The sequence below is a fragment of the Hypanus sabinus genome, chromosome 5 (assembly GCF_030144855.1).
Source record: "Hypanus sabinus isolate sHypSab1 chromosome 5, sHypSab1.hap1, whole genome shotgun sequence".
Lineage (NCBI taxonomy): Eukaryota > Metazoa > Chordata > Chondrichthyes > Myliobatiformes > Dasyatidae > Hypanus > Hypanus sabinus.
The window spans coordinates 107,975,080-107,996,250 of NC_082710.1; the positions used below are offsets into that span (position 1 = coordinate 107,975,080).

General features: G+C 43.0%; 1 protein-coding gene across 1 annotated transcript in view; it reads right to left on the reverse strand.

The window, feature by feature from the left end:
• The window catches only part of si:dkey-219c10.4 (high affinity cGMP-specific 3',5'-cyclic phosphodiesterase 9A), a 129,266-nt gene that overhangs the window by 45,542 nt on the left and 62,553 nt on the right, over positions 1–21,171 (reverse strand). The window contains exons 7-8 of the mRNA XM_059970312.1: positions 9,817–9,994; positions 7,749–7,871 (exon numbers count right to left, since the gene is read on the reverse strand). Coding sequence (XP_059826295.1) covers positions 7,749–7,871; positions 9,817–9,994 — 301 coding nt within the window. The remainder of the gene's footprint in view (positions 1–7,748; positions 7,872–9,816; positions 9,995–21,171) is intronic.

Genomic DNA, 21,171 nt, shown 5'->3' on the forward strand with positions numbered 1-21,171 from the left:
AAGCCCCGGTGGCTGCGATTATAACTAATAATCAAAAGTCTCTTTATTTTAGATTATAGAGAGGAACTCATCAGGGCTGTCCTCTTAGTCCTTTATTATTTAATTTGGTTTTAGAACCACTTGCTATCGCTCTTAGGGATTCTAATTCTGTGCAGGGTATTAAGAGAGAGGATAAATTACATAAGGTTTTGTTATATGCAGATGAATTATTAGTTTACATTTCAGACCCTAGGAAATCTACTCCTTTTATGTTATCTATATTTACAGACTTTAGTATTTTCTCTGGATATAAACTCAACTTACATAAAAGTGATCTATTTCCTATTAATAATTATTCTGATTATTATGATCATATACCTTTTAATATTGCTAAGAACTATTTCACTTACCTTGGTATTAAAATTACTAAAAATTTTAAAGACCTATGTAAGTATAATTTTTCCCCTCAAATTGAATATACACAACAAGCGCTTTCTAAATGGTCACCTATGTCAATGTCATTAATTGGTCGAATAAATGCTATAAAATGGTTATTTTACCAAAAATTTTTATACCTTTGTACATTTTAAGCAGTTCCATCTTTTGTTTCGAAAATATTTTTTGATAAAATAGATTCTATGATCTTGTCTTACATTTGGAGTAATAAAAGCTCCAGAGTGAATAAACTTTTATTGCAAAAAAAGATGGAGAACTGGTGCTACCAAACTTTAGATTTTATTATTAGGCAATTAATATTCATTATATCACCTTCTGGATTCACAGTATGGAGAACCAGGACTGCCCTTCATGGTTACATTTGGAGGAGAATTCGGTAAGGGGGTTTTATTTAGCTTCTTTACTAGGAACTCCCCTTCCTTTTTCGTTCTCCAGGATAGAAACATAGAAACATAGAAAATAGGTGCAGGACTAGGCCATTCAGCCCTTCAAGCCTACACCACCATTCAGTATGATCATGGCTGATCATCCAACTCAGAACCCTGTACTTGCTTTCTCTCCATATCCCCTGATCCCTTTAGCCACAAGAGCCATATCTAACTTCCTCTTAAATATAGCCAATGAACTGGCCTCAACTGTTTCCTGTGGCAGAGAATTCCACAGATTCACCACTCTCTGTGTGAAGAAGTTTTTCCTCATCTCAGTCCTAAAAGGCTTCCCCTTTATCCTTAAGCTGTGACCCCTCGTTCTGGACTTCCCCAACATCGGAAACAATCTTCCTGCATCTAGCCTGTCCAATCCCTTTAGAATTTTATACGTTTCAATAAGATCCCCCCTCAATCTTCTAAATTCCAGTGAGTATAAGCCTAGTCGATCCAGTCTTTCTTCATATGAAAGTCCTGCCATCCCAGGAATCAATCTGTTGAACCTTCTCTGTACTCACTCTGTGGCAAGAACGTCTTTCCTCAGATTAGGGGGCCAAAACTGCACACAATATTCTAGGTGCGGTCTCACCAAGGTCTTGTACAACTGCAGTAGAACCTCCCTGCTCCTGTACTCAAATCCTTTTGCAATGAATGCCAACATACCATTTGCCTTTGTCACCGCCTGCTGTACCTGCATGCCCACCTTCAATGACTGGTGTACAATGACACCCAGGTCTCATTGCACCTCCCCTTTTCCTAATCGGCTAACGTTCAAATAATAATTTGTTTTCCTGTCCTTGCAACCAAAGTGGATAACCTCACATTTATCCACATTAAATTGCATCTGCCATGAATTTGCCCACTCACCTAACCTATCCAAGTCACCCTGAATCCTCTTAGCATCCTCCTCACAGCTAACACCGCCGCCCAGCTTTGTGTCATCCACAAACTTGGAGATGCTGCATTTAATTCCCTCGTCTAAATCATTAATATAAATTGTAAACAACTGGGGTCCCAGCACTGAGCCTAGCCGTACCCCACTAGTCACTGCCTGCCATTCTGAAAAGGTCCCGTTTACTCACACTCTTTGCTTCCTGTCTGCCAACCAATTCTCTATCAACATCAATACCACACCCCCAATACCGTGTGCTTTAAGTTTGCACACTAATTTCCTGTGAGGGATCTTGTCAAAAGCCTTTTGAAAATCTAAATATACCACATCCACTGGCTCTCCAGTTGACAAATAGGTAGACAAAGTTTTAGTCCTATTGTTAAACATACTTTAAAAATTTGGTTCCAGTTTTGTAGATATTTTGATTTAAATAACTTTGTACTCTCTAGTAATATTTATTCTACCTTTTTCTTTAAACCATCAACTCTGAATATGGTTTTTTTAATATGGAAAACTAAGGGAATAAAAACTTTTTTAGATTTGTTTTCAGAGGATTGTGTAATATCTTTTTCGTAATTAATGGATAAATATGATATAGCTGGTACACATTTCTTTTTAGATATTTACAAGTTAGGAATTTTTAACGTGATTTTTTTACCGAACTATTCTTTGGCTTGTTCATCAAATTTGATTTATCCTATTTTTCAGCTTAAACCATTTCAAAAAAGATTAATAGCTGTCATTTATAAACAGTTAATAAATGCACATATGATGCCTAATGATAAGGTTAAACATACTTGAGAAATAGAACTTCAACATTCACTTTCAGATGAGTAAAATTTATTATTTAGTTAATAATTCCTCTGTCTGTGCATGTCACTCCCTAATTCAGTTTAAGATAGTACACATGTGTCAAAAGATAAATTAGTGCATATTTTTTCTAATATAAGCCCCACCTGTGACAGATGCAACCCTGAGGTGGCTACTCTAACTCATATGTTTTAGCCTTGTGTAAAATTAAATAATTTTTGGAGGGATGTGTTTAGAATATTATCAAAAGTTATAGGTGTGGATTTACAACCCAATTCGCTTACGGCACTCTTTGGGATTATTCCAGAGGAAACAGATGAGTTCCTGCTTCCACTCAACATGTGATAGCCTTTTCAACTTTACTGGCCAGGAGAGCTATCTTATTATACTGGAAAGATTCTAATCCACCTACTGTTTTTAACTTGCTCTCCTCTATTCTGTCCTGTTTAAGTTTGGAGGAAATTAGAAGCGAAACATTTGACACATCTTTTAACTTTGAGCAAGTCTGATGACCCTTTATTCAATATTTTCATATGATTTAATTTTTCTTATTCTTTTTTATTTTTTTAAGGAAACATTTTCCTTATCCGTGAAGTTTCGGAGATGACTGGAAGGATGCTTTTTTTCTACTTTTTTTCTAATATTGTCCACAAATGGACTGCCCAATCTTTCTTCTTTTTTTGTTTTAGGTTAGTTTAGTGGAATTTTTTTTCTTCTTATATTAATAAAATTTCCAGTCTTTTTTTAATGACTTGTCAAGAGGAGTTGTGGTCTCTTGTTTATATACTATATACAACAGCTTAACCTTATATCTAATTGACCTTGATAGTATATATTTTTGTTATTTCAATGTCTTTTGTATTATGTGTTTGCCAAAACTTCTGATTTGTAAATTTTTCCTCTGATGGAAATTAATAAAAAAAAGGTTGAAAATGAATAGCTGCAACACACACAAAATGCTGGTGGAACGCAGCAGGTCAGGCAGCATCTATAGCAAGAAATACAGTCGATGTTTCAGGCTGAGACCCTTCATCAGGACTAACTGAAAGAAAAGATAGTAAGAGATTTGAAAGTGGGAAAGGGAGGGTGAATAGCTGTAATGCTTCACTCCCAGATGAGATCAATGCTTTTAATGCACGCTTTGAAAGGGAGAATAAAATTACACCTGTGTGGATCTGGTGACCCTGTGATCTCTGTCTCGGAGACAGATGTCAGAACAGCTTTCAAGAGGGTGAACCTTTGCAAGGTGTCAGGCAGAGATTGTGTACTTGGCAGGCACTGGAAACCTGTGCTGACCAATTGGCGGGAGTGTTCAAGGACATTTTCAATCTCTTACTGCTTTCCACCTGCTTCAAAAGGACAACAAATATGCCAGTGCCCAAGAACAGCAGAGAGAGCTGTGTCAATGAATATTGGCCAGTGGCACTGACACCTACTGTGATGAATTGCTTTGGGAGGTAGTTCATGACTAGAATGAACTCCTGCCTAAGCAAGGACCTGGACCTGCTGCAATTTGCCTATTGCCACAATAGGTTGACAGCAGATGGAATCTCACTGGTTCTCCGCTCAGCCTTGGATCACCTGGACAATACCAACATCAGGCAGCTGTTTATTGACTACAGCTTAGCATTAACACAATCACAACCTCAGTTCCAGTCAACAAGCTCCAAATCCTGGGCCTCTGTAACTGAATCCTTGACTTCCCTCACCGGGAGATCACAGTACGGACCGGAAATAACATCTCCTCTTCGCTGACAATCAACATTCATGCACCTCAAGGATGTGTGCTTAGCCCACTGCTCTACTCTCTCTACACATGACTGTGTGACTAAGCACAGCTCAAACACCATCAATTAACTTGCTGCTGACAGATCTATGGTTGGCAGAATTTCAGGTGGTGACGAGGAGGTGGGAAGAAGCAAAATAGGTCAGATGTCTGAAAGCAGTGTCACAACAACAACCGTCCACTCAACACAAGATCACGGGATTGATTGTGAACTTCAGGAAGGGGAAGTCGAGGGAACACACACCAGTCCTCATCGAGGGATCGACAGTGGAAAGAGCGTCACCATCTCTGAAGATCAATCCTGGGCCCAACATATTATTGCGATTACAAGGAAAGCACAACAGCAGCTACATTTCATTTCTACAGATGTACTGTGGAGAGCATTCTAACTGGCTGCATCACTGTCTGGTATTGAGAAGCCACGGCACAGGATTGGCAAAAGCTGAATAAAGTTGTAAACTCAGGCGGCTCCATCATCAGCAACAGCCTCCCTGGCATCCAGGACAGTTTCAAACGGTAATGCCTCAAAGAGATACCATCCATCATTAAGGGCCCCTATCACCCAGGACATGCCCTCTTCCCATTGCTCCCATCAAGGAGATGATACAGGAGCCTGAAGACACACACTCAATGTTTCAGGAACATCTTCTTCCCCTCTGCCATCAGATTTCAAATTGAACGATGAACCCATTTTCACTACCTCACTATGTTTTTTATATCTTTTTTCACTCTCCTTTTGCACTCCTTAATTTAATTTTCATACATATTTATTATAATTTATAGATTTTTGTTAATGTGTATTGCACAGTACTGCCACTGCAAAACAACAAATTTCACAAGATATGGCAATGATATTAAACCTGATTCTGAATCTGAAGATCCCTCTGTTCCACAACATTCCCCACAACTCTGCTGTTCACTGTGAAAGTCCTGCCTGCAACTTTCTTTCCAAAATACAACGCCTTGCACTTACCCAAATTAAGACCACTTAGCCAGCCAATCAAGACCCTCCTTTTATTTTCAATAAACTTCTTTGTTGTCCATTACAACCACCTATTAGTGCAGGGTTCCCAAAGTTTTTTATGCCAAGGGATCCGTGGACCCGAGGCTGGGAACCTCAGTACTGGAGCACATAATCTTCTGTTCTTAACATGAAAAGTTATTTTCCTAGTGAAGACTGATGCCCCTTTTTGATAAAGGTTAAAGAACTAGGTGACTGTTTATCAAAAAACTTTATTTGGTGTAACAGTAAAGGTCCTGAGGCAGAAGTATATCTCATTATTAGCCCAGTACAACACGGAAATGTCACTGGAGTCCGTGGTGAAAGCAGCAACAGAACGGAAGATTATCTGCTCTTGTAACTGTTCACCAGCCTGTGTTCATCTGCGATTCTGCAATGCATTACACATCTGTGCAGGTTGGAGACACACTGACCTTCAGAGTGCAGAATGATAGTGGCTCCCTGCAGAATCATCACCTACATTACAGCCTGATCTAGCCCAATATTAACCTGCTTTAAAGTTTTCTGCTATACATAACTTGTTCACTATTATGATGAGCATTTTGATTTATAATTTGGAGGTTAGAGGTTACTACAAAATATTATTCATCCTGTTTTAATACCTTGAAGAAACAAATGAAGAGAACTACCTCCATTATAAACACAGGAGGTACTGCAGATGCTAGAAACCTGGAACAATACACACAATGTGTTGGAGGAGCTCAGCAGATCAGGCAGCATCTCTGGATGGGAATAAACAGTCAATGCTTCATCCTGTTAATTCCCAGCCATTGATGTTGCCTGACCTACTGAGATCCTCCAGCACATTGTGTGTATACCTCCATTACAACACAAGCACATTCACACCATAATTGTACAACTGGTGTATCCACTTCTGAACAGGGGAGACAGACTCACTGAGATATCTGAAGCTGTAAAATAGATCAGAAGCATTACTTAAATGACATTCAAGTTTATTGTCTTTAAGATCACAAGTAAATTTGATACTTATAGTTATGAGATTAAATTAAATTAAATTAAATTAATTAGATTAAATTAAATATATATTAGATTAAATATACAGTCAAAAATCTCACATATGATGACTTTTCTTGTTGTGAATGTGCCAATCTAGGACAATTCCTCTTATTTTCATTCATAAAACATGGGGTCATGGAACACTGTGGCACAGAAACAGGCTTTTCAGCCCATCTAGTCTATGCTGAACCATTAATCTGCCTAGTTCCATTGACCTGCACCTGGACCATAGCCTTCCACATCCATGTACCTATCCAAATTTCTCTTAAATGTTGGAAGTGACCCTGCATCAATCACTCGCGCTGGCAGCTCATTCCACAATCTCACCGCTCTCTGAATCAAGAAGTTCCCGCCTCATGTTCCCTTTAAATATTTCACCTTTCACCCTTAGCCCATGACCTCTAACTATAGCCTCACCAAAGCCTCAGTCAAAAAAGCATGCTTGCATTTACCCAATCCACAACCCTCATTTCTAAGAGATTATTCGCATGAGGCAGCAATGGAAAAGGAAAAACTAAACTCTAGGCTTGGCAGCCGCTTTCTTCTGTTAGAAAGTCCCTCAATCCTTTAAAATGCAAACTTTAGCTGTCTTTGGTTAGAGGACAGTCAGATGTCTGCCAGGCCAGGTAACATCAAGGAGGTTGGGAGCCGTTCCTGTGTATTTCTGAAGAGCCAATCTTCCTCTATGGAACTTGTGTATAAGTCAGAATAAAGGTATGTAAAGGCAGATATTGAATTGATACAATGAAGATGGAGGAAATGTGCATTGATGGTATTTATTGTATATACTGTGAATAAAATATATATTTGAAATTAAAAAATAGTCTTCCAGTGCAAGATCTCCACAAGAGAATACTGCCAAATGGCATATTCCAAGGTACTGGAGCACATGCTGAGTGATGCACTGCTCAGGCAGCACTAGGTCTTATAAGGGTGAAAGGTAAAATGTTTAAGGGGAACATGGGGAGGGACTTCTTCACTCAGAGGGTGATAAGAGTGTAGGACGAGCTTCCAGTGCAAATGGTGGATATGGGGTTGATTTCAACATTTAAGAGAAAATTGGATGGGTAGGTGGATGGGAGGGGTATGGAGGGCTATGGTCCTGCTCCACATTGACAAATACAGTGCTGTGCAAAAGTCTTAGGTGCTAGCTATACATATGCACCTGAGACTTCTGCACAGTCCTGTAGATGTTTGAAAATATAAAGATGATCAATAATGGTGCAAAAGTCAACCAATAGCAACTTCAGCTGCCTCCTGATGTTGTAATTAATATAGCTAAGCCCCACTTGATGTGTAGAGCATCACCACAAAATGCTGAATACAAACCAGCACTACCTAACACCAAACAGATGTCGTTACCTGGTATGCATTGTTATATCCTGGATGATCCAGGTCATGGCATATTGCAGACGTGAGCATGGTCAGGATATCAATGTCATCCATACGACTTTGAAGGTCTGTTAACCAGATCAACCCATACATCTGTAACATATAAAGAAGGAAACACTAGAAATTTTCTGTTCTTAACTCTCCGTCCAAGAAATGTCCATGTCTGAAACATAGCTACAGATGGAGCCTTGAAAGCAGCTGGGATATGTTGTGGATTGGGTTTATGGTAAGTAACCGGCTTCATAGTAAATAATTGGGTTTATGGCAAGTACCATCTTAACAAATCCTCCAGCAATAGAGTTTCTTTCTTAGAGTACATTCAATTTCTACAAGTCTAGCTTGTCCAAATGTGATAAAGACTTGGTAATCATTACAATACTAATCCTTTATGGAATCCTACATTCCATATTTTCTAATAACATAGAAGAGATGTTTGTCAGCCCGTCAAGTCCATGTTAACTCACTGATCTGTGTTCCCACCATTCTTCTTAACTTCCCCTACCTATTAATTAATCGACCTTTGATCAATTAGTTAACAAACTCATCTTTGGGATGTAGGAGGAAACTGGAGCACACAGGGGTTCCCAACCTTTTTTATGCCACAGAGCCTTACCATTAACCGAAGGGTCAGTGGACCCCAGGTCGGGAACCCTGACCCAGAGGAACCTCACACAGTTACAAGACCACAGGCTACATACAGGGCTGCAGGACGAATGTGCAGCCTCCACACAGACTGGAGGTGTAATGCAGCAGCTCTATTAGATGTGCCACTTTTCTACCTATCCTGAAATAAAGGGAGGAAAAAGAAAGATCAGTTATGAATGGAACAATGAGTGGAAGTTTAATACTATGTGTCCACACATTTCAGACGTAACTGAGTACCCCATGATCATGTGGAAATTGCAATCCTATGGTGTTATTAGCCCGATAACATGTCTTCTTGTGTCTCTGTCTGACGACCAGTATATTAAGGTAAAATGGCAGAAAAGCCACCAAGCACTGAACCCACATTTCAGAGAGGCATTGAAGGCTGAATTTAAGGGTAAACACAGGGATAGATGAGCATCAGAGCTTCCAAGTAATACTTGTGTTTGAAGACTGTCTGTTAACATTTTTCCTGCCTTACCATGAACAAGCAAAAGTTTAGTTTCTCGGTGTCATGTTTCCCGTCTACATAGTAGGCGTGATAGCATTCCACAAAACAGAATCTTAGCTCAGTTTCAATTACAAGTAAAGAAAAGCAGTGTTGCGACTGGGTGATGGCGCAACAGAGGAATTAATGCTGGGTGTATGCTGAGCAGGAAAACACACAAGTGGAGCAGCAAATTATAAACACGAGACAATCTGCAGATGCTGGAAATCCAAATCAACTCACACAAAATACTGGAGGGACTCAGCAGGTCAGTCATTTGATCATCTCTCTAGTTATCATCCACCACAGCAAAAAATCCCAATCCTTATTAAACATGAGGTGTATGTCTCATAATCATTATTAACAAAATGCATAGTAACAGCCTCAGAATAGGAGGATGCCCCTTTAGAACTGACATAAGGAAGTATTTCTTATGCCAGATGGCTGTGGAGGCCAAGTCATTGGATATATTTAAAGCAGAGATTATAGTTTCTTGGTTAGTCAGGGCAACTAAGGTTACAGAGAGAAGGCAGGGGAATGGGGTTGAGAGGAATAATAAATCAGCTATGATGGAGTGGCGGTGCAGACTTCATGGACTGAATGGCCTAATTCTGCTCCTATGTCTTATGGACTTATCCATCAAGGAAATTAACCACAATCACAGCCACTTTTTATAGAAGAGAGCATGAAACACAAGAGGGAGAAGACAATTAAATGTGTGCTGAAGCAGATGGTCCAGCTGGAGTTAAATTTAACAGCCATTTCCCCCTCAAGAAAAAGAAGAAGGAACTTGCATGCAGCTAATGACACACATATGCGGACTTCATTTCAGCATAGATGAACTTAGGGAAAAGACAAGTACCTTATGTTTCAATTCTCAGAGCTTGCTGCTTATAATCGACTTACCATCTGAGTGACACAAAAACAATGCTGAAAGTTGTGGAATGGAATGTTGTTATAATGGCGGTACACTTCAAAGAGGAATTGTTGAAGGACCTCCATTTCAATGTGGAATTTATTCACGAAACCCAGGTCAACGAACATCAGTTGAAGTAGAACCATTATTTCTGCGTCCTCCCATTGCCTGATGTGCAAGGTAAAAAACACATATCAAAAAGTACTGCATTTCTCAAGATGTGCAGCTAGCCATCAATCCAAGACTTGATGTTCAAGTGAAGATTCTAACTAGGTTCAAACAAACTTAAATAGCGATAGAGTCATAGAACACTAAAGCACAGAAACAGGCACTTTGGCCCATCTGATCTGTGCCGAACCACTAATTTGCCTAGTCCCATCAACCTGCACCTGGACCTTAGCACCTCAAACCCTTCCCATCTATGCACCTATCCAAATTTCTCTTAAATTTTCAAATTGATCCCGCATCCACCAATTCCACTGGCAGCTCATTCCACACTCTCACCACCCTTCGAGTGGAGAAGTTCCCCCTCATATTGCCCTTAAACATTTCACCCTTAACCCATGACCTCTAGCCGTAGTCTCACCTAGACTCAGTAGAAAAAAAAATCATAATTTAGTATACATCCACCAAATCCCCCCTCAGTCTTCTAATTTCTAGGGAATAAAATCTTAACCTATTCAACCTTTCTCTATAACTCAGGTGAAGTCCTGGCAACATCCTTGTAAAGTTTCTCTGGACTCTTTCAGTCTCATTTACATCTTTTCTGCAGGTAGGTGACTGAAGCTGCACACAATACTCCAAGTTAGGCCTCAACAATGTCATATACAATTTCAACATAACACCCCAACTCCTGTATTCAATACATTGATTCATGAACCAACCAATTTTGGTGTCAGTCACAAATTTGCTGATCCAGTTTACCACATTATCATCCAGATAATTGATGTAGATTACAAACAACAAAGGGCCCATCATTGATACCTGCGGCACAACACTAGTCGCAGGCCTCCAGTCAGAGAGGCAAACATCTACTACCACTCTCTAGCTTCTCCCACAAAGCCAACATCTAATCTAATTTACTGCCCCATCTTGAATGCCAAGTGACTGAAACTTTCTCACCAACCTCCCATGCAGGTTCTTATCAAAGACCATAAGACATAGGAGTAAAATTAGGCCATTTGATCCATCACTTTATCATGACTGATTAATTTTCTCCTCTCAGCCCCAATTTCCTGCCTTTTCTCCTTATCCCTTCATGCTCTGACCAAGCAAGAAACTATCAACTATGACTTTAAATATACATAAAAGACTTGGCTTCCACAGCTGCCTGTGACAAAGAATTCCACAGATTCACTACTCTCTAGCTAAAGAAATTCTTTCTCATTTCTGCTCTAAAGTGCCATCCCTCTATTCTAAGGCGGTGTCCTCTGGTCCTAGACTCTCCCGCCATAGGAAACATCCCCTCTACAACCACTCTATCAAGGACTTTCACCATTTGATAGGTTTCAATGAGGTCACCCCCTCATTATTCTGAATTCTGGTGAGGCCAAAGCCATCTAACACTCTTCACATGACAAAACATTCAATCCTGGAATCATTTCTATAAACCTCTTTTGAAATCTCTCTAGTGTCAGCACATTCTTTCTAAGATACAGTGTCTATAAAAAGTGTTCAACCCCTTGAAAGTTTTTGTTTTATTGTTTTACAACATTGAATCACAGTGGATTTAATTTGGCTTTTTTGACACTGATCAACAGAAAAAGACTCTTTCGTGTCAAAGTGAAAACAGATCTCTACAAAAAGATCTAAATGAATTAGAAATAAAAGACACAAACTAGTTGATTGCATAAGTGCTCGTCCCCTTGAAGTCAGCATTTAGTAGATGTGCCCTTGGCAGCAATTACAGCCTTGCATCTGTGTGGATAGGTCTCTATCAGCTTTGCACATCCGGACACTGCAGTTTTTCCCCATTCTTCTTACAAAACTGCTCGCTCTGTCAGGTTGCATGGGGATTGTGATTGAACAGCCCTTTTCAAATCCAGTCATAAATTCTCAATTGGATTGAGGTTTGGACTCCGACTTGACCACTCCAGGACATTAACTTTGTTGTTTTTAAACCATTCCTGTGCAGTTTTGGCTTTATGTTGGGGTTATTGTCTTGCTGGAGAACAAAACTTCTCCCAAGTCACAGTTCTCTTGCAGACTGCATCAGGTTTTCCTCCAGGATTTTGCTGTATTTTGCTACATTCATTTTACTCTCTACCTTCACAAGCCTTTCAAAGCCTGTTGCAGTGAAACAACCCCACAGCATGATGCAGCCGCCACCATGCTTCACAATAGGGATGGTGTGTTTTTGATGATGCAGTGTTTGGCTGACTCCAAACATAGCGTTTAGTCTGATGGCCAAAAAGCTCAGTTTTGGTCTCATCAGTTCATAGAACCTTCTTACAGCTGACTTCAGAGTTTCCCACGTGCCTTCTGACAAACTCCAGGGAAAATTTCATGTGAATGTTTTTTAACAGAGGTTTTCTCTTTGCCACTGTCACATAAAATTGCAGCTAGTGAAGCAATAGTTGTTGTATGGGCAGTCTCTCCCATCTCAACCACCGAAGCTTGCAACTCCTCCAAAGTTGTCATAGGTCTCTGGGTGGCCTCCCTCCTTAATCTCCTTCCTGCACGGTCACTCAGTTTTTGAGGACGGCCTGCTCTAGGCAGATTTATAGCTGTGCCATATTCTTTCCATTTCTTGATGATTGACTTAACTGTACTTCAAGGGATATTCAGTGACTTGGAAATTTTCTTACATCCATCTCCTGACTTGTGTTTTTCAATAACTTTTTTTGTGGAGTTGCTTGAAGCATTATTTTATCTTCCTGGTGTAGTTTTTGCCAAGATACTGACTCACCAGCAGTTTGAAGCTCCAGATACAGGTGTATTTTCACTACAATCAACTGAAACACCTTGACTACACATGATGGTCTCCATTTAACTAATTATGTGAGTTCTAAAGCCAATTGGCTGTGCCAATGATGACTTGATGTGTCATATGAAAGGGGGTGAATACTTAAGCAATCAATTATTTTGTGTTTTATATTTGTAATTAATTTAGATGACTTTGTAGAGATCTATGTTCACTTTGACATGGAAGAGTCTATTTCTGTTAATCAGCATCAAAAAAGCCAAAGTCAATCCACTGTAACTCAATGTTGTAAAACAATAAAACATGAAAACTTCTGGAGGGGGCGGGGGAAATATTTTTATAGGCACTGTAAGGGGCCTAAAACTGCTCGCAATACCCCAAGTGAGGCCTCAGCAGTGCTTTATAAAGTCTCAACATTACATCTTTCCTTTTATACTGTAATCCTCTTGAACTTAATGCTAACATCACATTTGCCTCCTTCACCAGAGACTCAAACTTTGGGGAATTCTGCACAAGGAGACCCAAGTCCCTTTCTACCTCAGATTTTTAAATGTTTTGCCATTTAGAAAATATTCTACCTTTTTATTTCTTCTACCAAAGTGCGTAACCATACACTTCCCAACAGTGCATTCCATCTGCCATTTCTTTGCCCACTCTCCTAATCCAGCTAAGTCCTTCTGAAGACTCTCTATTTCCTCAAAACTGCCTGCCATGGACCTATCTTCATATTATCCACAAACTTTGCACCAAAGCCATTAATTCCATCACCCAAGTCATTGAAATATCATGTAAAAAGAAGTGGTCCCAACACAGACCCCTGTGAAATACCACTAGTCACCAGCTGCCAAACAGAAAAGGCTCCCTTTATTCCCACTCTTTGCCTCTTTGTCAATCAGCCACTGCTTTATCCATGCTAATATCTTTCCCGTAATACCATGGTCTCTTAACTTGTTAAGCAGCCTCATGTGTGGCACCTTGTCAAAGGCCTTCTGAAAATCCAAGTACATATCAACTGATTCTCTTTGTCTATACTGCTTGTTATTTCTTCAAAGAATTCCAACAGATTTGTCAGGCAAGATTTTCCCTTGAGGAAACCATGCTGACTACATTCTATTTTATTCTCTGCCTCCATATCCCAAAGCCACATTCTTAATAATCAACTCCAATGTCTTCCCTTCCTTCTGCCTGTCTCACTTCCTGAAGAGTAGAGTGACATTTGCAATTTTCCAGTCTTCCAGAACCATTCTGAAATCTAGTGATTTCTGAAAGAGCATTACTAATGCCTCCATAATCTCTTCAGCCACCTCTTTCTGAACCCTGGGATATACACTATCTGGCCCAGGAGGCTTATCTACCTTTAAACCTTTCAGTTTCCCAAGAACCTTCTGACACCTGGCACTCTGGAACTTCCACCATGTCTTCCACAGTGAAGACTGGTGCAAAATACTTATTCAGTTTGTATGCCAATCCCTTGACCTTCATTTCTACCTCTCAAGCATCATTTTCCAGTGGTCTGACATCCACTCTCACCTCTCTTTTACACTTTATGGGTAGCATACTTTTGTATTCTATCCTTCCCTTCTTAATGACTTTTTAGTTGCCTTTTGCTGGTTTTTAAAAGCTTCCTAATCTTCTAAATTACTGCTAATTTTTGTTCTATTATATGCCCTCTCTTTGGCTTTTATGCTGGCTTTGACTTCTCTTGTTGACCACGATTGTGTCATCTTAGCTTTAGAATACTTCTTTGTTTTTGGGATGTATTTATCCTGTGCCTTCCAAATTGCTTCCAGAAATTCCAGTCATTGCTGCTCTGCCATCATCCCTGCCAGTGTTCTTTCCTAATCAGTTTTGGCCAACTCCCCTCTCAAGCCTTTGTTATTCCCTTTAATCCACTGTAATATTAATTCATCTGACTTTACTGTAGCTTCTCCTCAAATTTCTGGGTGATTTTGATCATATTATGATCATTTTCCCCTAAGGGGAAGTTTTCTAATCAATTCTGGTTCATTGCTCAACACCCAATCTAGAATAGCTGATCCCCAGTGGGCTCATCTACAAGCTGCTCTAAGAAGCACTCTAGAAATTCCTCCTCTTGTAACATTGCCCTTTTGGTGAACTCGGCGCCTCTGTCGGAGGTAATGTGGGCCAGTTCACCAAAGCAAGATACCCAGGTTGCAATCAGTCCTTCAGCGCAGGATTCGGAGGTGGTGTCGGTGGGCGGGACTTCCTCTGGCCATCTTGTGAACTGGTCCACGATAGTCAGGAGGTGCCGCGCTCCTCGCGACACTGGCAGGGGGCCCAGATATCCACATGAATGTGGTCGAAATGCCGGCAGGTGGGGTGGAACTGCTGCGGCAGGGCTTTGGTGTGCCGCTGCAACTTGGCTGTTTGGCAGTGCATGCACGTTCTGGGCCATTCACTGACCTGCTTGTGGAGTCCGTGCCAAATGAACCTGTTGGCTACCATCCGGACAGTTGACCTGATGGAGGGGTGCGCTAAGTTGTGAATGGAGTTGAAAATGCGCCGCCGCCAGGCTGCTGGGATGATGGGGCAGGGTTGGCCGGTTGTTACGTCACAGAGTAGGGTCCTCTCACCTGGGCCTACAGGGAGGTCCTGGAGCTGCAAACCAGAGACTGCAGTTCTGTAACTCGGAATCTCCTCGTCTGCCTGCTGCGCCTCCAACAGCGCCTCATAGTCTACCCCCTGGGACAGGGCTTGGATATTAGGTCTGGAGAGAGCTCCGCCACGACATTGTCCTTTCCTGAGACATGCCGGACATCCGTCATGTACTCGGAGATGTAGGACAGACGTCGCTGCTGGCGGGACAACCAGGGGTCGGACGCTTTCGTGAATGCAAAGGTTAGCAGTTTGTGGTCCGTGAACGCGGTGAAGGGCCTACCTTCTAAGAAGTACCTGAAACGCCAGATTGCCAGGTATAGCGCCAACAGTTCCCAGTCGAAAGCACTGTACTTGAGCTTGGGTGTTCGTAGGTGTTTGCTGAAAAATGCCAGGGGTTGCCAGCGACCCTCGATGAGCTGTTCCAGCACTCCACCAACTGCCGTGTTGGATGCGTCCTGTGAGGGCGGTAGGGACGTCCGTTCTGGGGTGCACTAGCATTGCGGCGTTTGCCAAGGCTTCTTTGGTTTTAACGAAAGCGGCGGCGGACTCCTCGTCCCAGATAATGGTCTTACCCGACATCAGGGCGAACAGGGGGCGCAGGATTCGGGCTGCTGAGGGGAGAAATTCACCATAACCACGAATTCCTGCAGGCCTTTGATTGTGTTGGGTCGGGGGAAGTGGCAGACTGCGTCTACCTTGGCGGGTAGAGGGGTTGCCCCGTCTTTAGTAATCCTGTGGCCCAGGAAGTCGATGGTGTCGAGCCTGAACTGGCATTTGGCCAGGTTGATGGTTAGACCATAGTCACTCAGTCGGGCACAGAGTTGATGGAGGTGGGACAGATGTTCCTGACAACTACTGCTGGCTATGAGGATGTCGTCCAAGTAGATGAAAGCGAAGTCCAGGTCGCATCCCACCGCGTCCATTAACCGCTGGAACATCTGTGCAGCATTCTTCAGACCAAACGGTATGCGGAGGAACTCGAAAAGGCCGAACGGGGTGATGGGTGCCGTTTTGGGGACGTCGTCCGGATGCATCGGGATTTGATGGTATCCCCGGATGAGGTCTACCTTGGGGAAGATCCGTGCGCCGTGCAGGTTTGCTGCAAAGTCCTGAATGTGCAGCACAGGGTAGCAGTCCGGTGTTGTAGCCTCGCTCAGCCTGCCGTAGTCACCGCATGGTCTCCAACCCCCTGTTGCTTTGGGCACTATGTGCAGGGGGAGGCCCATGGGCTGTCAGACTGCCGTATGATCCCCAATTCCTCCATCCTCTTGATCTCCTCCTTCGCCAGTCGGAGCTTGTCCAGGGGAAGCCTTCGAGTACGGGCGTGGAGGGGTGGTCCCTGGGTCGGGATGTGGTGCTGTACTCCGTATCTGGGCATGGCTGCCATGAACTGCAGTGCCAGAACCAATGGGAAATCTGCCAGGATTCTGGTGAAGTCGTTGTTGGACAGCATGATGGAGTCTAGGTGTGGGGCCGGTAACTGGGCTTCACCCAGGGAGAACGTTTGAGAGGTCTCAGCGTGGACCAGTCTCTTCCCTTGCAGGTTGACCAGTAGGCTGTGAGCTCGCAAAACATCCACTCCCAGGAGTGGTTGGGCTACGGTGGCCAGTGTGAAGTCCCACGTGAACTGGCTGGAGCCGAACTGAAGCCGTACTGTACAGGTGCCATAGGTCCTTACTGTGCTGCTGTTCGCGGCCCTCAGGGTGGGACCCGGTACTCTGTTGCGGGTGTCGTAACTCATCGGATGTAAGACGCTGATCTCGGCTCCGGTGTCGACCAAAAAATGGCGTCCCAACTGCTTCTCCCAGACATACAGGAGGCTATCCCGATGGCCAGCTGCCTTAGCCATCAGTGGCGGCTGGCCCTGGCGTTTCCCGGGAACTTGCAGGGCGGGCTACAGTGGCGGGCTTCTGCGCCCCACCTCTGGTGGTAGAAGCACCATTGTTCATTGGTCTCCTCACCCCTGCCTCTGGGGTTAGTGGGCTCTGCAGCTGGGCCTGGTCTGGTCTGCTGCTGGGAGTGTGGCCTGATGATCTGTGCGACAGATGCCCCACTCTCCTTCTTGGCTTTCCACAGCACGTCTGCCCGGGCCGCCACCTTCCGGGGTCACTGAAATTGGCGTCGGATAGCAGCAGGCGTATGTCCTCGGGCAGCTGATCTAGGAACGCCTGCTCAAACATGAGGCAGGGCTTGTGTCCTCCGGCCAGGGACAGCATCTCGTTCATCAAAGCTGACAGCAGCCTGTCTCCCAGACCATCCAGATGCAGTAAGCGGGCAGCTCACTCACGCTGTGAGAGTCCAAAAGTCCTTATGAGCAAGGCTTTGAATTCCGTGTATTTGCCGTCCGCTGGGGGCGACTGTCTGAACTCCCCAACCTGGGTGGCTGTCTCCTGGTCGAGGGAGCTCACCACGTAGTAGTAACGTGTGGCATCCGAGGTTATCTGCCGAATGTGGAATTGAGCTTCTGCTTGCTGGAACCATAGGTGAGGTCGCAGCGTCCAGAAGCTTGGCAGTTTTAACGAAACTGCATGAACAGATGCGGCGTCGTTCATCTCCGGTCCAAATATCACTTGGGCCGTTGGGGTCACCAATTGTAGCGGCGTGCTACGCACAGTGCTGAAATAACGACACGCAGTCGGCGAGTTGCAGTTGCAAAAGAGATTTATTCAAACTTCACGGCCTCGCATTAAAGCCTTCCTGTTCCCACCCTCCCCAGGCGGGAATGCTGTACGGGGCGCGTATTCACAGTCCCGTCCCGTGCGCGGGCTTTTCCCCTTGCTGGTGAAAAAGGCCTGGGGCCCTTTTTTGGGTCTAGCCTCAATGCCAGCGCGCGCCGCTTTGTGAGCCGGTTCGAGTGCGCTGGGAAGTGGGTCGCCACATTACTATTGTTTGGAGGTCTGTACTTAACTCCTGTCAGGGTCATTTTACCCTTGCAGTTCCTTAGCTCTACTCACAATAATTCAAAACCTTCTGACCCTATGTCACCTTTTTCTATTGATTTCATTTCATTTCATTTCTACCAACAGAGCCACACCACCCCTCTTCCTACCTGCCTGTCCTTTTAATATATTGTGTATCTTTGAACATTAAGCTCCCTGCTATAATCTTCTATCAGCCATGATTCAGTGATGCCCATATCATCATATATGCCAATCTGTAACTGCCGCATGTTTATTGACATTGTTCTGTGTACTGTGTACATTCAAATATAACACTTTTAGTCCTGTATTCACCCTTTTCAATTTTGTCCACATTGCAACTCATCCTGTTGATTACAATTTCACCCTGGCTTCTCCTTGTTAGAAGTCTCACTACACACTGCCTCTGTTTGTAAACCAACTACCTCATCCTCAGCACTATCACTCTGGTTCCCACCTCCCTGCTAAATCAGTTTAAATCTTTCCAACCTGCCTGAAAGGATACTGGACCACCTCAGATTTGGGTGCAACCCATCCCTTGTGTGCATGGTGTACCTTTCCCAGAAGAGATCCCAATGATCCATAAATCTGAACACCTGCCCCTGCGCCAGTTCCTCAGACACGCATTCACCTGCTAAATGATCATATTCTTAACTTCACTGGCCTTGCCTTGCAAAGTTGTTGCTAAAGTCCCTGTAGACAATATCCATTGCCTTGCCTTCATCGACTTCCCTGGAAACTTCCTGCAAAAACACTATAGGTTTGGTTAGACAAAATCTACTACACACAAAGCTAAGCCGACTATCCCTAATAAGTCCCTGTCTATCCAAATACTTAAAAATCTGGTCCCTGAGAATACCTTCCAATAACTTCTACTGATATCAGGCTCACCGGCCTATAATTTCCTTGCTTATTCTTTGAGCCTTTCCTAACCAATGGAAAAAACACCAGCTATTCTCCAATCCTCTGCCACCTCACCCACGCCCAAGGATGTTTGGAATATCCCTTCATTTTCTGCACTGGACTCCCTCAGGGTCCGAGGGAACACCTTGTCAGGCTCTGGAAATTTATCCACCCTAATTTGCCCCTAAACAGCAAACCCCTCATCCTCTGTAACCTGTGTAGGGTCCATGACCTAGATACTACATTGCTACAGTACTAAAGATACTGTCCGACTCCCATGCAAATACAGATGCCAAAAATCCACTTAATATCTCTCCCATCTCTTTCAACTGCACACATGGGTTACAATTCTGACCTTCCAGAGAACAAGTTTTGTCCCCTGCTATCCTTTTGCTCTTAATATATCTGTCAAAGTGCTTAGGATTCTCCTTCACCTTGGGTGCTGGAGCAACCTCATGTCCTCTTTTAGCTTCCTGATTTTCTTCTTAATTGTTCTCTTGCATTTCTTATATTCAAGTACATCATTTGTTCCTGCCTGCCTGTACCTGTTATGCACCTCCTTCTTTTTCTTAACCTGGCTCTCAATATCCCTCAAAAATCACGGTTCCATAACATATAAAGGCCAATTCTCCATATGCCTTCTTAACCATAGAGTCAACCTACAGAGCAACTTTGAGTGTCCTATGGACTCGAACCCATCCCTCTGATCCTCCACACTGCCATTAGTCTTATCATTAATACTATATTCTGCCATCATATTTGACCTACCAAAATGAACTACTTCACACTTATCTGGGTTGAACTCCATCTGCCACTTCTCAGCCCAGTTTTGCATCCTATCAATGTCCCGCTGTAACCTCTGACAGCCCTGCGCATGATCCACAATACCCCCAACCTTTGTGTCATCAGCAAATTTACTAACCCATCCCTCCACTTCTTCATCCAGATCATTTATAAAAATCACAAAAAGAAGGGGTCCCAGAACAGATTCCTGAGGCACACCATTGGTCACCAACCTCCATGCAGATTATGACCCATTTACAACCACTCTTTGTCTTCTATGGGCAAGCCAGTTCTGGATCCACAAAGTAATGTCCCCTTGGATCCCATGACTCCTTACTTTCTCAATAAGCCTTGCATGGGGTACTTTATCAAATGCCTTGCTGAAATCCATATACACTACATCTACTGCTCTTCCTTCATCAATGTGTTTAGTCACATCCTCAAAAGTTCAATCAGGCTCGTAAGGCACAACCTGCCTTTGACAAAGCCATGCTGACTATTCCTAATCATATTATGCCTCTGCAAATGTTCATAAATCCTGCCTCTCAGGATCTTCTCCATCAACTTACCAACCACTGAAGTAAGACACTCACTGGTCTATAATTTCCTGGGCTAGTGATAATGATCACTAGTGTTGCCCCCTACAGGAACTTCTGTCACCTTCCCTGTCTCATTCCCTAACAGGAGATTATAGTATCGCATACTCTCTGGCTGGGACTTCTATGAACTGATCGAGGAAGCACTTTCCCATACAGCCCTTTTAAACTATGGGAGTCCCAGACAAAATGCGGAAAGTTAAAATCAGGATCAGGCCCTTCCAGCCCAATGAGTCACGCAGCACAGCACCAGATTTAACACCAGCCTAGCCACAGGGCAATTTACTATGACCAATTAACCTACTAACTGGAATATGGGAAGAAATCGGAGCACCTGGAGGAAGCCCATGCCTTCACAGGACAGATGTATTAGCTCATTACACTGGAAATTAATTCTAAACTCTGATACCCTGACTGCAATAGGAGTTACTGTGGCTACTCTACTATGGTACCTCAAACTTACTGTTTCCAAACTTGTGGTGCAAAGGTTACATTGATTCATCTATTTAGAGCTAAAATGGGGATATTTTATGCAAGTGTTCAGATCCTCTTTACATTCGTCTTCAGTTTAATAATTTATTAGAAACTATTAGCATTGTGTGT